The sequence below is a fragment of the Ptychodera flava genome, chromosome 13, assembly GCF_041260155.1.
Source record: "Ptychodera flava strain L36383 chromosome 13, AS_Pfla_20210202, whole genome shotgun sequence".
Taxonomy (NCBI): domain Eukaryota; kingdom Metazoa; phylum Hemichordata; class Enteropneusta; family Ptychoderidae; genus Ptychodera; species Ptychodera flava.
This window is the reverse complement of record NC_091940.1, coordinates 25,143,789-25,157,369: the sequence shown is the minus strand read 5'-3', so window position 1 is coordinate 25,157,369 and position 13,581 is coordinate 25,143,789. Positions and strand designations below refer to the sequence as shown.

General features: G+C 36.9%; 1 protein-coding gene across 1 annotated transcript in view; it reads left to right on the top strand.

The window, feature by feature from the left end:
* LOC139147942 (mdm2-binding protein-like) overlaps window positions 1-13,581 on the top strand; it is a 139,334-nt gene that overhangs the window by 32,226 nt on the left and 93,527 nt on the right. The window contains exons 6-11 of the mRNA XM_070719176.1: window positions 164-298; window positions 2,695-2,789; window positions 3,391-3,593; window positions 7,442-7,609; window positions 8,653-8,772; window positions 11,379-11,543. Coding sequence (XP_070575277.1) covers window positions 164-298; window positions 2,695-2,789; window positions 3,391-3,593; window positions 7,442-7,609; window positions 8,653-8,772; window positions 11,379-11,543 — 886 coding nt within the window. The remainder of the gene's footprint in view (window positions 1-163; window positions 299-2,694; window positions 2,790-3,390; window positions 3,594-7,441; window positions 7,610-8,652; window positions 8,773-11,378; window positions 11,544-13,581) is intronic.

The following is a 13,581-nucleotide window of genomic DNA, read 5'->3' as shown; positions in this document are numbered from 1 at the left end:
TTTTTAAAAAGAGCACCCTCACATGAACATTTTGAATACCAAGGAACGCCCCTTTGACCATATATGGGCAAATTTAGATTACAGGTGACTGTATACCTTTAAATGTGAATTTGATCAAGTAAATATCTGTATTAACTTAGGACTGCATTTTCTTTCCCTGCAGGGTGTTAGTTCAGTTGCCCTACCTGGATTTGTCCTTACAAAGTGGAAGGATAAAGATAATGGAAGCAGAAGAGAAAAATTCAGAGTTGTCTTTGACCGAGAAGAAAGTCTTATGAAAAGGTCTACACAACCTGAGGTAGGATTGATGATTTTATTTTTCACATGGCAAGCCGAACTACACATGTATGCTCCCTGTGATATACCCAGACAGACAAGTTTTCTCACACCAACTCAACGGAAGGACTCTGACAAAGCATCAATACTTCACATCCAAGCTGTGAACTTTGCAAGTATGGACAGTCGTTATAACGTAGGGAATGGCTCTGTTGAATTATTGTGAAATGCCGATGTACCAGGTGGATACATCCCATCTGTAGAGTCATCCTGCATCAATCAACAATTAAGTGCTGGGAATTTCCTAATGTATTCATCAGTACTTACAAAACCTAACTCAAATACTGTGGTTGAAAAATCATTCTCCATTAAGGCAGTATCCGTGTTGAAAGTGAAAGCCTTACACTTTTACTCAAAGTTTCCTTAATGTAACCTTCAACCTTGCCTGAAATGTTGACAAATGGGATAATAGAACCAGAAGTATTGGCACTCAGTGATTATCAACTTATTACTCCAAATTTCATATAATATGGTTAGAATGGTGTATGTGTCATTATTACATATGTACTGCAGATTATTCTATTGTGCCCCACCACATAAAGTTGGTATTGAATCTCAGTAATGTGCATATGAGAAAAATAGTTCCTTTTCAAAATTCGGTTTTTGGCAGGATAAATTGCATATCATATTGACTACACAGTTGCTTCCTACACTTTATTAATTTTATCATAATAATACAAAATGTTAACAATAAACTCCTTGTCAAACAGCTAAAAACGTACTTATAGGTTGAGGGAGAATGTCACAAGCCATCAAATAACTATGCAAATTAGTCACGTGCCCATTCAATAATTTTTCGGTCTTTTCACGCTAAATTATGCAAACGAGTATCAAATTTGGCGGACTACTTTAAACTTTCAAATACTATTGTCGTCTACTGTATATTGAAACCCGCTCGATGGAGGACCGGCATTACGACTGGCAAAATTGCGAATATGTTGATCATTTCGAAAGTGAATTTTACTACGGAGACACAATGGAAACACCTTGTGACACTTGAGAAACAAGTATTTTCCAAGGATAACGCGACGGTAGCGTCGTTGACAGTGCCGTCTGGGACTGCACAGGGAGATGTGCCCGTGTCAACACAGCTGACATGTCGAAAGTTGCACCGCAGAAAACCAAAACACGGAAATGAAAACAAGACGCGAAGTGGCACTTTTCAAGGAATGGTTTCACACCATGACAGAAGAAACTTGCGAAGTTCTGAACATTCCACCACCTGATTTAGATCAATTGCTAGCCCTTTTTTTTTTCTGAGCGACGGGACTCACTGACAGCGCTCGTACGGTAAAGCCTGCGTACAACGACTGCTCGATGCCGGCGTTCCACCAACTGTGACTTCACAACTAAGCTAAGCGGGCACAAAAATCCAACATTACTCAACCGCTATTCTATGGCCAGTGCAGACCAGCAGCGTCAGATGAGCAACATACTCGCCGATATACAACCTGCATGTGATCCACAATCGACCGCGACCGGAAGTACAAGCCTGATGCCGGCCGAACATACACCGCGACCGGTGGCCGGTCCTTCGTATGCTATTCGAGGTCCCTTGTCGTCAATGCATCAAAATGCCCTCCATCAGTTTCCGCAACTACCAGGGATGTTCTCAAATGCACAAATCAGTGGTGGATCGTTCAACTTTACCTTCAACATCACCGGAAATAATTCCCTATCTCAACAGTCTTCGCCTGTATATCACGCGACGTCGTTGCATCGCCTCCAAACGTCGCCGACCTTCAGTGATCTACTCCGATTCCGACTCAGATTGAATGATTCAACCGATAACATAATTAGACTTTCTCGTTTTGAAGTTTTACTCATTGTTCTTGTTCCAGTGTACATGAATTTCGATTATAATGATATAAAATACGAGCGGTTTCCCTTGAAAACATTTGGAGTGTCATGTGTTTGTGAGTGACGTTGTTTGAGTGTACCAGCTGAGGGGCGAATAACTCTATAGGTTAAGTAATATCCATCCGCCGACCCAAGAATTCGACGAAGTTACCAACGTGTGTAATTTGGGAACATATGTAATAATAACAGAACTCCATGACCTTGCCCTGACGTTTGTGTGGTACGGAAGTTATTTTCACTCGTGATGCGGTGTATCCTTGCTGTATTTTCACTCGCTTCGCTCGTGAAAATACGGCCGCAGGATACACCGCATCACTCGTGAAAATAACTTCCGTACCACACAAACGTCAAGGCAAGGTCATGGAGTTCTGTCATAGTATACTGAAATTGTGAAAATTGTTACCCATTGTGTGTTTGAATTCACATGCATATTACAATATCAATCTGTAGTGTACAAGCAAAATATTGACATGTTCATTTATGTTGTGTATTCTGTAGATATGCCTGATTGGTGCCAGGAACATGGATGTCGTGAAAATCATGAAAGTAGGGGAGATGCCGGCATATTTCATATCCCCTTACAAATATAAACTGTATCCTTTCGCATCTGCAAATCGACTTCAAGAGTCGCAGTATAAGATCACTTAACGTCTATAAATCTTGGGTCTCTCCATATTTAAGTTATAGTGATGGTTCATGAAAACATCAACATCATTTCACCTGAAATGGTACTAATATGGTTTCCAGTCCAGGGTGAGCTTACTCTCGTCATCTTGACTGTTAGGTTTGAGGATGTCAAATTTTACCAATTTAAAATTTCCTTTAGTATATTTTTGATTTGTATTGTGTTATTGTTGTCCAAACTGTACCTATGGAAGTGGATCTGTCATTTCATATTAGAAAAGACTGTGTTTTTTCAGAAAAAAGGGAAGCAAAGTTGTAGATCTGTATAGACTCAACGTTATTATTTGGTTGATGCAAAAAGTATCATATAATTCAATATGCTGAAATATGCGGATATCACTGTAGGTCTCATCTACGCTTCGATTTTTCTGTTAGGAAAATAAAATGAAACAACTATTGCTCAATGCCTATGAATACTCATCACAGAATTCATGACAAAAGACAATCCAGCCACCGACACAACATAGAAACTCGATAGCAAAGGACATTCTCTTTAACTGAAATGACCAGCTCACTAGCACCAACTCAAGGTGCGACTTTCAACAGGTCAAAGAAATTTCTGTCCTGGTTGAGAGAATCAAAGCATGAGATTGGGGTTCTGGTGAGACTGGAATGCAAGGTTTGTGACAGTGATGCAAATTTAAGTGGAAGGCAACAGAGCTGTACTTCAAGTTGGAAAGAGGCTGTCATGAAAAATCCAAACAGTATTGCAAGTAAGTCAGTCTGCTTGCACAATTGTGTCCACAACTGCATATAACAAGCATAATGGTATTGGCACAATGTTCCAAAAAAATACCACACATAATTTCGTGAATGTGACTGCGTTACAATAGACAGATGGGGGTGCATATCATGCACATGCCCGCATGTGTTTACTCTAAAGATGGGTGTGCTGTGTTGCTACATGTAGCTGTGTTGCTAGCTGTAATATTCTGTGCAGAAATATATATCACCGTACTTGTCCAAGTATAAGCACTTTGGTGGGCGACGAAAACTCAAAAGAAAATGTTTGGGAGTTTGCCACCTTTAGCCAAAATTTTCTACATCCCTGATATAAACACACACCAAAAAATATATAAATACGAAAAATAGTGAAAACAACAAATATCTGTGATGCGTAGGTGAACGTGTGTGGTTGAACAAAAGCAATCATTATGACAATTCATAGATGGAAGCATGACCTAATGTCATGCCTATCCACACAATTCCCATCCTCATCAAATTGGAAACCTTCAAAGTCAATGTCATTGTCCCCTTCATCATCAAAAATCAGACTGGTGGCTTTGGCGTCAAGATCACCACAGTCTGCAGCAGGACTTTCTTCAGTTAAATTAAATTATCCTCTAAGCCGTCCAATTCATTGCTTATGCCCTTTGTCAAAAGTGAGCTGTTGGTGATGTCAGCTGTGACTGGCCCATGCTCTGCTGACCCAGTTGATGAGGTGGTGTTGTGTCAGTTGCCGTTATGGGTCAACTTTGCCGTTTGCATATACTTGATCCACTGGGAGCGAAGGTGATCTGTGAACAGTTTATTCACGCTCGCGTAGATTCACTACATGAATGGAGCTGTTTCAGTCATAACCGCCAACTGGAAATGCAGCTGAACCGCCGCATAAATCGTAACTGCCTCATGGTGTCTGTTCTCTGGTCCTATTACATAACCTGACAAATTAAGCTCTGGATATACACCTGCTTGTACGTGCTATAAAACATAAGTCTGTCATCATTGTCAAGACTACACTGTACTACATTTGCTTTTATATTAATTGAACTGGCATCAGTCCACAATGATGGGTGTACATTTGTGAACCTTGAAACACTAGCAGGAATTAAATGGTACATTAACGATGGCTTTAGTAACTGACTGTCATAACTGGCAGATGAGCACTTATCTAGGCACAGTGACAGAAACTGATCTGAAAACTCATTTGGAAGTTTTGATTTCAGTTCATAGGAAAAATGATTGAGCCAAGACCGTTCTCATCATCTGAGTTTCAATCGATCGGTTGTTGTATGTATGCTCCCAAGAAACCCACTACAACATTCAAAAGAAAAACACCAAAAGCCATGAATTGGCCCATGATTTTCAACAACTTCCTTAAGTTGGCAATGAAGGTGTAAGATCAGGGTTACTTTTAATTCACCATACAGTTTCTCAAAAGAGTGACAGAACTTCAACAGCAAGAAGTCAGCTTTTCATCAGATCATCTGCGCTAGTTGCTGATCTACACAAATATTGACTGGGAAGTACAACATTTTTCCAACACTCTAAGTGTTCCTCATAGGTATTATTCCCTGAAGAACAAACAAAGAATAGACCAAAGTCCAATTCTTCCACTCATCAGCTGTGAATTTTCCATAATTTGAATTCATTCTCCTTGGTAATCTCCCTAATTCAGATGATGCATTGATGCTATCAATCCTTGGCATCATTTGCTCAATTTTCTTTTCAGTGAGAGCGCACTCATTTACCCATGTAGTGAATACTTTCTTTGCTGTGCCTGTAAATAAATTGTGCATAGGATCAGTTGCTCAGAATCTGCTTGCATCAAAGTATTCTAATTCAACAAGACAGGAATACTTAACACCATACTTTCTTTCATTTCTTTTCTGATTGTTCAACAATTCAGATTTCTGTACTATTTTGGAGTGTCTGTTATGTAGTAATTTCTTACGTGAAGTCTAGTTGTCTCTGTTGAATCTCCCATAATTTAGTTTATGCTTAACTCTTTTTTTAACAACTAGCTGCTTCTGTTTCTACGGAGGGCAATTTTACATAGCATTTTGAACACCCATATGTGGCTGAATGACCAATAAATCCACATAATTTTCTGTGAGCTGGCAAGTCTGATGTACAGCACAACAATGCTGCAAAACTGTCTTCCCCATTAACCCTTTAAGCGCTGTAATTTTTCCCACCAAAATTTTGATACAACATTTTACCATATATTTTGAATTTTTTCTGTTATCTTGTTGATAATTTTGGACCAAATGGACATCACATTATATAAGCTACAGTTTTTTATTCAAATTTTGGCAAAAATCTGAAAAAAATTGACTGGGATATATTTTATAAAGGTGACAAAAACTGACTTTAGCGCTCAAAGGGTTAACAGTATTCTTGCTTGTCTTCACCTTTACCTCTTTCCATAACATTTCCAACTCCTCAACCAAAGGCTCTAGAAAAGGGGTAAGAGAGCTTGGTTCCTCCTCAAATACGGGAATTATACCTACTACAAAGATGTTTTCTTCTTTGAACCGTATCTCCCTTGGTAAATTAAAAAGCACTAGGTATAAAACAACCGAAAAATCACACCTTCCTTCATGTGGCTGAAGTCAATTACAAATACTAAATAGCATCAGGCCGAAACGGTTTTGCCAATTCAGAAAATCCTCAAACTCTTTCTAGACTCTACCATCATAAAACTCTAAAGAGTGGTGGCCTTGAGAAAGGCTGTTTGGTTTGATTATGTTGGGATGTTTTTTATGTGCGTCTCTGTGGACGTTTCTGTCTTGATTGTTGTTTCGCTGCCGCCTTTGCTGATTTGATGAGTTGGGTGAGAAGGTGCTTCGCTTTCGTCTTTTCAGTTTGATTTGGCAGATCTTCGATTTCTTGTTTGAGGCTTTTGATGTGTGCTTCTGTGTTTTTATGGTGTAAGGAGAGGTGGCTGGGCAGGTAGTTGGAGTGTACCGTGACCAACTGGTTGCCACAGTGTCTCTCTAGTTCTTGCCACTTGTCGGTGAACTCTCTGGTAGGCTTAGGTCCTGGTATGCCTTCAGATGAATCTGAAGGCTTCTAGGGACCTTGGTCGTTTGTTGGAATCGTTTGATGGTGTCTTGTCGCCAAATCGCCTGTTCTGTATTGTATAGTGTCTGAATATAGTTTCTTGATTTTCTGATCTTGTTGATGATGTCGGAAGTTGGTGTTTCTTCTTTTACTTCTGTCGTGGTTGTAGTAGAAAACATGAGATCGAAGTCTGAAAACTTTCAGACTGGATCAGGTTGGCCTGGAGTCAGGCTGCCTTCATCTGAAGATGTCTCGCTGATATGCTTGATGTCACTCATGGTTTACGTCGATTGATATGTTGTTTGAGTGGTTTGTCTTTTTATAGCATGGTTGTGTTGGATTGTGTAATCTCATTGGACGAGTGCCATAACATGTCTTGCACGCGCTCTGTACTTTAGTATGTATTGCACACACAAGTTATCCAGAACTTGCAGAAGCGCGTCCGAGATAGTGTTCTCCACTTGCTATAAATCGGAAGAAAAATTTTTGACATTGCACGAAAAACGGTCTCTACTCTGACAATTTGATGTCCCAGTCAAGAATGTAAGATGTATAATAATAAAGTTATCACAAAAATACCACAAATGATGCACTCAGACAGTGGCATTGAGCATCGTCCTCCGCTTTGCGTTGGGTGATACACCGCGCCAATGTCGTCGTGCATACTTTGCGGTATTATTTCATATAATTGTCAGCAACAGAATTATACCAAAGTTAATGATGGGATCATGACATAATAGAGTCTAAATGGCAAGCAATTTTTAATTTATTTCAGCTCCAGATGTGAATGTCAAAGGAACCATCCACAATGTACATTTTCTGTTGAATGGAATCAGCGATGATGAATGCACAGCATACCTCCTCAACTTTCCTGACCAACTGAATGGCTATGTGGGGTATAAACTGGCATGGTATGAGAATACCCTGAAGGTTGCAGATTCAGGTATGCCTGAGAGTCTGATGCTCATCTAAGTTGTGGGAAAAATTCATGCAGGCTTTATTTAACCCTTTGAGCACCAAAGTCAATTTTTGTCACCTTTACCCAGTCAATTTTTTTTCAGATTTTTGCCAAAATTTTGATAAAAAAACTGTAGCTGATGAAATTTGATGTGAAAAATTTATAAAAATTGGTAAAATGATGCACTAAATTTTGGTGGGAAAAATACAGCACTCACAGGGTTATAAGCTCACCAGTGTGCCGTGTGTTATTATTGCCAGCTTTTCAAGGCCAGAGCATGTTTAGAATTCAACACAGCATCCCGCAGCATCAACAGACACTAGTGACTGCCTTTCTTCTCAACGTCTGTTTCCATTAGTGTGGAATTATGCCTACTTTATGCATTTCTCACCTTAAATACGCAAACATACTAATTATGAATGTGTTGGTGTGTATGCATCTGTAGTGGCTACTTGTAATATAGATTGCACTCCATGAGCCCATGCAGTCGAACACTGGTAAATGGCCACGCTTACTACCTAAAAATAGCTATACTTACATGTGACCTTGACAAGTTGATAAATCCACTCAGGGATGAAAGTACATGAGGACAATATAAACACAATATACACTGAATACCTTAAAAATCTAATAGAAATTTTACTAAAATGACGTTAAAATCAGCTAACCTGTGTCCCAGATCATGTACATGTATTTGATCACAGTCTGTGAAAGATGACACAGTGTTAACCTCTTTGACGTTGTAGATGTTTTATGTAAAATTTCCAAAATGTGATCATAAGCTGATAATCATAAAGGAGTTACCTTGACAATGTGAAATGTTTGTGCTTTTTTGTAAATTTACAAAAACTTTCAGGATAAGAGATACTCTGTATCAGCTATACCGAATTGCTTTGAAGAGCATATATCAATAAATTACTCGTATGTTATTTTTAAAAAATTGTAGAGAGGGTGAAAGGCAATATTCTGTAATAGTCAATTCTTTTCTCATTTTCCTTCCAATTTTGCTGTTTCATGTCCATGAAAAGGATCAAAGACAACTGCCCAGGAACTCATAGAAGATCTTCCCATGTTTGATTTGGAAGAGTTGCAAAATATGCAGGATGAATTACAAGGAGTACAAGCCACTGCTCTTCATCAATGGATAGGTATGATGTGTCTTAGTACTGCTTAAACTGTATTACTTGCAAATCAAAATATTTTTTGTGAATGAGGTAGGAACTATTCAAATCACTGTGAGCTCACACCTCACACACTTTAAAGGCCCATGAGCTGCAACTCTGCGAAATTTGTCCAACCTCAAGGTACCTCCAATTTTTTGCTCACGTGTTTACACACATGAGCATATGTCGCAGCGATGTCTGTCTGTCTGTCTGTCTGTCTGTCTGTCTGTCTGTCTGTCTGTCTGTTGGTCCGATATCTCAAAAACGGCTTATCAGATCAGAATCAAATCTAGTACATACATTCAGTTAGTAAACGGCAAGAACTGATTAGTTTTTGGTGGGTGTGGCTAGCATACTTTTTGCTCATTTGCATAATTAATGATTTTAGAAAAAAACAGATATACATTAAAAACGACTACACACAATTTGATGAGATTTGCTACAAATGTTGATCACACCAAGATATATCAGCAGTGGGAAGCATTAAGGGGTGACATGAAAGATAGTTGCTAATTTGCATATTTAATGAACTTTCCTAATTAGGGATATATGTCTCATTTGACTCGATCAAACTTGACCAAACTTGGTATGTATATTAAAGATACAATGATTTAACATCATTGAAAGTCATTAAGCGTTTTAACTTTAGTCAATTCCTAATTTGCATATTTAATGAACTTTCCCAATTAGGGATATATGTCTGATTTGACTCAATCAAACTTGACCAAACTTGGTATGTATATTAAAGATACTATTATTTAACATTATTGAAAGTCATTAACCGTTTTAACTTTAGCCAATTCCTAATTTGCATATTTAATGAACTTTGCTAATTAGGGATATATATTTGAATTGACTGGACCGACGTTGATGAAACTTGCTACATGTATTTGGAGCTACTATGATACAACATTTTTGAAATTTTTATGCATTTTTACTTCAGCCAATTCCGAATTTGCATATTTTAATGAAATTTCCAATTTAGGGATATACTGGTATATCTGCATTAACTTGATTGTAGTTGTGGAAACTTGCTATATATATCAAAGATACTGTGATATAACATTATTGAAAGTCAAAAGACATTTTTAATTCAACCAATTCCTAATTTGCATATTAAGTGAATTTTAATAATTAGGGATATTTATCTGAATTGACTTGATCAAAATTGATGAAACTTGCTATGTACATTAAAGACACTATAATACAATATTATTGAAAGTCATTAAGCATTTTCTCTTCAGCCAATTCCTAATTTGCATATTTGATGAACTTTCCTAATAAGAGATATATATCTGAATTGACTTGACCAAAGTTGACAAAACTTGCTACATATATTGCAGATACCATGATACAACATTATCGACAATCATTAAGCATTTTTACTTAAGTCAATTCCTAATTTACATATTTAATGAACTTTGCATATTAGGGATATATACTGGGATTTACTTGATCAAAGTTGGCAAAACATGCTATGTACATCTATGATTATACCTGGTTAAAACAATATCTAAAGTTATTTCACATTTTCATGTCAGCTAATTTATAATTTGCATATCTGATGAGCTTTCACAGCTCGGCATATATGGCGGAAGGACTTGGCCAACGGTAATTACACTTGCTATATAAAGTGGTGATACAATGACAGCAGTCAAAGAACTTTAACATTTCTATTTCAGCTAACTACATATTTGTATACTTTATGACCTTTTAGAATTAATGGGCGGTGATTATTATTCATTATGTTGATCATAATACTTTCAATGAAGTTGAAAACATGTGGCAAAGGTTCAAATTTACACATAACTGGTATATAATGAAACACATGAGCATTTTCAGTTCATATCTGGTCTCAGATATTCATTGCAATCTGCAAATTGAATGATGTAGTCATTAACTATGCCTCAACAAATTTTGCCTGTGGCAGAATAGGCAAGAAATTGAATAGATTTTTGTTCATTTTAAATTTCCCGCCATTTTCAAAATCTTGCCATATTAAATGAAAGACAGAGAATTTTTTGTCAAAGTGGAGTGAATCCCTTTCCTGTCCTTTCGGTCGGTTGCACTATGTTGTATTTGTAAAGATTCAAATGTGTTCATGTGCCATTTACGCTGTTTATCATGTAGTTGTATGGAGGCGGCCATTTATTATTTGTCTTACTGAAACCTCCCCATGCATTCCCACTTAGTGGATAATTATACTTGAGTAAACATCTCTGAGTAAGAACCTTTCTATGGATTAATTTTAATCTAAATATAAAATCATAAAAATAATGTCAAAAGTTGCAGCTCATGTGCCTTTAATATGTTCTTTGAATCATAGATAGTGTTCTCCAACTAACAAACTCTTGGAGTCACACATAAGTAATTTCTTGTAATTTCACTGCACCAGCTGTTCACTGATAACATTTAACATTTTCTTGAGTCATCTCCTCAAGAAAGTTTTGACTTCTTCATGTTCCTACACTCTCACTCATTAAAGAATAATTTTTTGTGACCCACACATACATGTTTGATACTGGTTCACAAACTATTAATATTTTTTATGAAAGCTTTTTCCCTCTATTTTTTGCGTCTTTTTCCTTCAGAGAAAAGACAGCAAGATAAACTGGGATTTGAAATCACTCACTCTGAGTTAGTGAATCTGCTAGAAACTGCAAGAAGAGAGTACATTAGAACCCTTCAAAGCAAACAAAAATGGAAAATGAAAGAAACCGGTGAAATTCAGCTCGATGTAAACAATATTCCTTCAGGTAGGTCAGTCTCAATCCGGTTGATCTAGCACAATCGTTTTTCCTTAATCATATGACAAAATGAACCTTTTAATTATAATAATCCTCACAAAGCGATCGGGTAACCGTTAGCAAGCTAGTTTACTTATTAGGGAAAAACGATTGTGCACAGGCAAAACTTTATTTTCAATTACATTAATTTTAAGTTTTGCATATTCATGTACTATTACTTCCTCAAAGCCTTATCAGTGTCAACAACAAAACTTCCACATGGTTTGAAAGAGAATCCACATGGTTCTTAGTAAAAGGCCAACCTTCATTATATTTCAGAGAAAAGACATGGCCAATAGTTTGTGTTACTGGCCCATAAAGTGGCATGTTTTGCAAGAAATCAGATATATGGACCATCTAATATCTCGAGATGTTCCCATTCTTTTACATTTGGATTCAATTGCTTCATTTTATGATCTTCATGACATAGCATCTGCACAGCATATGAAAGTAGCTCAAATGCAATTTTACAGAACTCCATGCTGCAAGGACATCAATTATGGCTTCCTTGCCCTCTAGATGAGAAACAAAAGTAAGATTGAGTATCCTCTTGGATATAGCTATACACTGCTGCTTCAAAAGTATAGTCACAAGACATATTTTAAGTTATTATCGGTGTTAAGAGAAATATTATATCATTATGTGATAATGTTATACAAATATGGCCGAGAGAGGCACTATTGCTTTCTATGGTGACTTTCACCTCTCTATATTTCACATTATGGCACTACTGGAATGTACGATTTAATATACAGTAAAGAAATGAGAATTACAAAAAGGAGAGTTTTTTATACTGGGTTTACAGATTCACCACTTTTATCACTCACAAACTCATCAAGACTAATATCATATTATGTATTTGAAGCACACCAGTCAAAAATTTTCAGGATATATGAAACTTTAATGGGAAAACTCTCTAAAAGCAAACATACAACACACTCTTATCATAAAATGACAGTAATAGCAATATAATATCAAGAAATTTGCAAATCAGATACAAAGGCTTTTGAATGAGCCATTTGGGAACATTTGGCAAGGTTACCTGCAGTGAGGTGCAATTTACACACAAATTCAAAAAAAATCAAGGTAGTGGTTCTTTCAAAAACCCAGATTGAGATAAGCAATATTTTCTTTTGAAGTTTTCATCAAGTACTTGTGCATTTTTCCAAAATTACTTCACCATCTTATACTTGTCATTTTCAATACTTTCAGCCTGATTTTTACAAATTAAAGAGTTTTGTTTGACTTTTTGCTCATCATTCTTTGAAAGCATTGGGCTGGAGAGGTGTCTCAGAGTGAAAATGTACTGTACAGTTGTATTTTTTCACTTTATTCTCATTAATTTTTGGGTTAACCCTTTGAGTGCTGTAATTTTCCCCACCAAAATTTTAGTTCAATATTTTACCTGTAATTCTTTTGATGATTTTGGACCAAACGGACATCACATTCCATCGGCTACAATTTTTTTATCAAAATTTTGGCAAAAATCTGAAAAAAATATTGACTTGGGTATAGTTTTTATGGGTGACTAAAATTGACTTTGGCGCTCAAAGTGTTAATGTATAGGATAAAGCCCGAGTACGAGGGCTCTTCTGGTATATAAAGTCCAACCCAACGATAAAATGTCGAGGCCGCAGGCCGAGACATTTTATTGTAGGGTTGGACTTTATATACCAGAAGAGCCTGAGTACGAGAGTTTTATCAGACTTAAAAACTATCGCCCCTAACTGATATATTTTCGTTTTCAATGTGTTTACGTCAACTGTCCCCTTTGTCAATGTAACATGTTTAGGATATGAATTAAAACTTTTATTTGTGAAATAGCCTTCCAATGTAATGGAACATCCTATAAATGCCCTAGGGCACATTAGTTTATGTTTGTACCACCGCAGATTTTGTGTTGCAGCTGCAGATTTCTGCTTTGTTACCAAATTTGAATATTAGGGAAAAAACGTACCAGATGTCTACAGAATATGACATGTTCACTTTTGATTGGAAAGTACTTTAC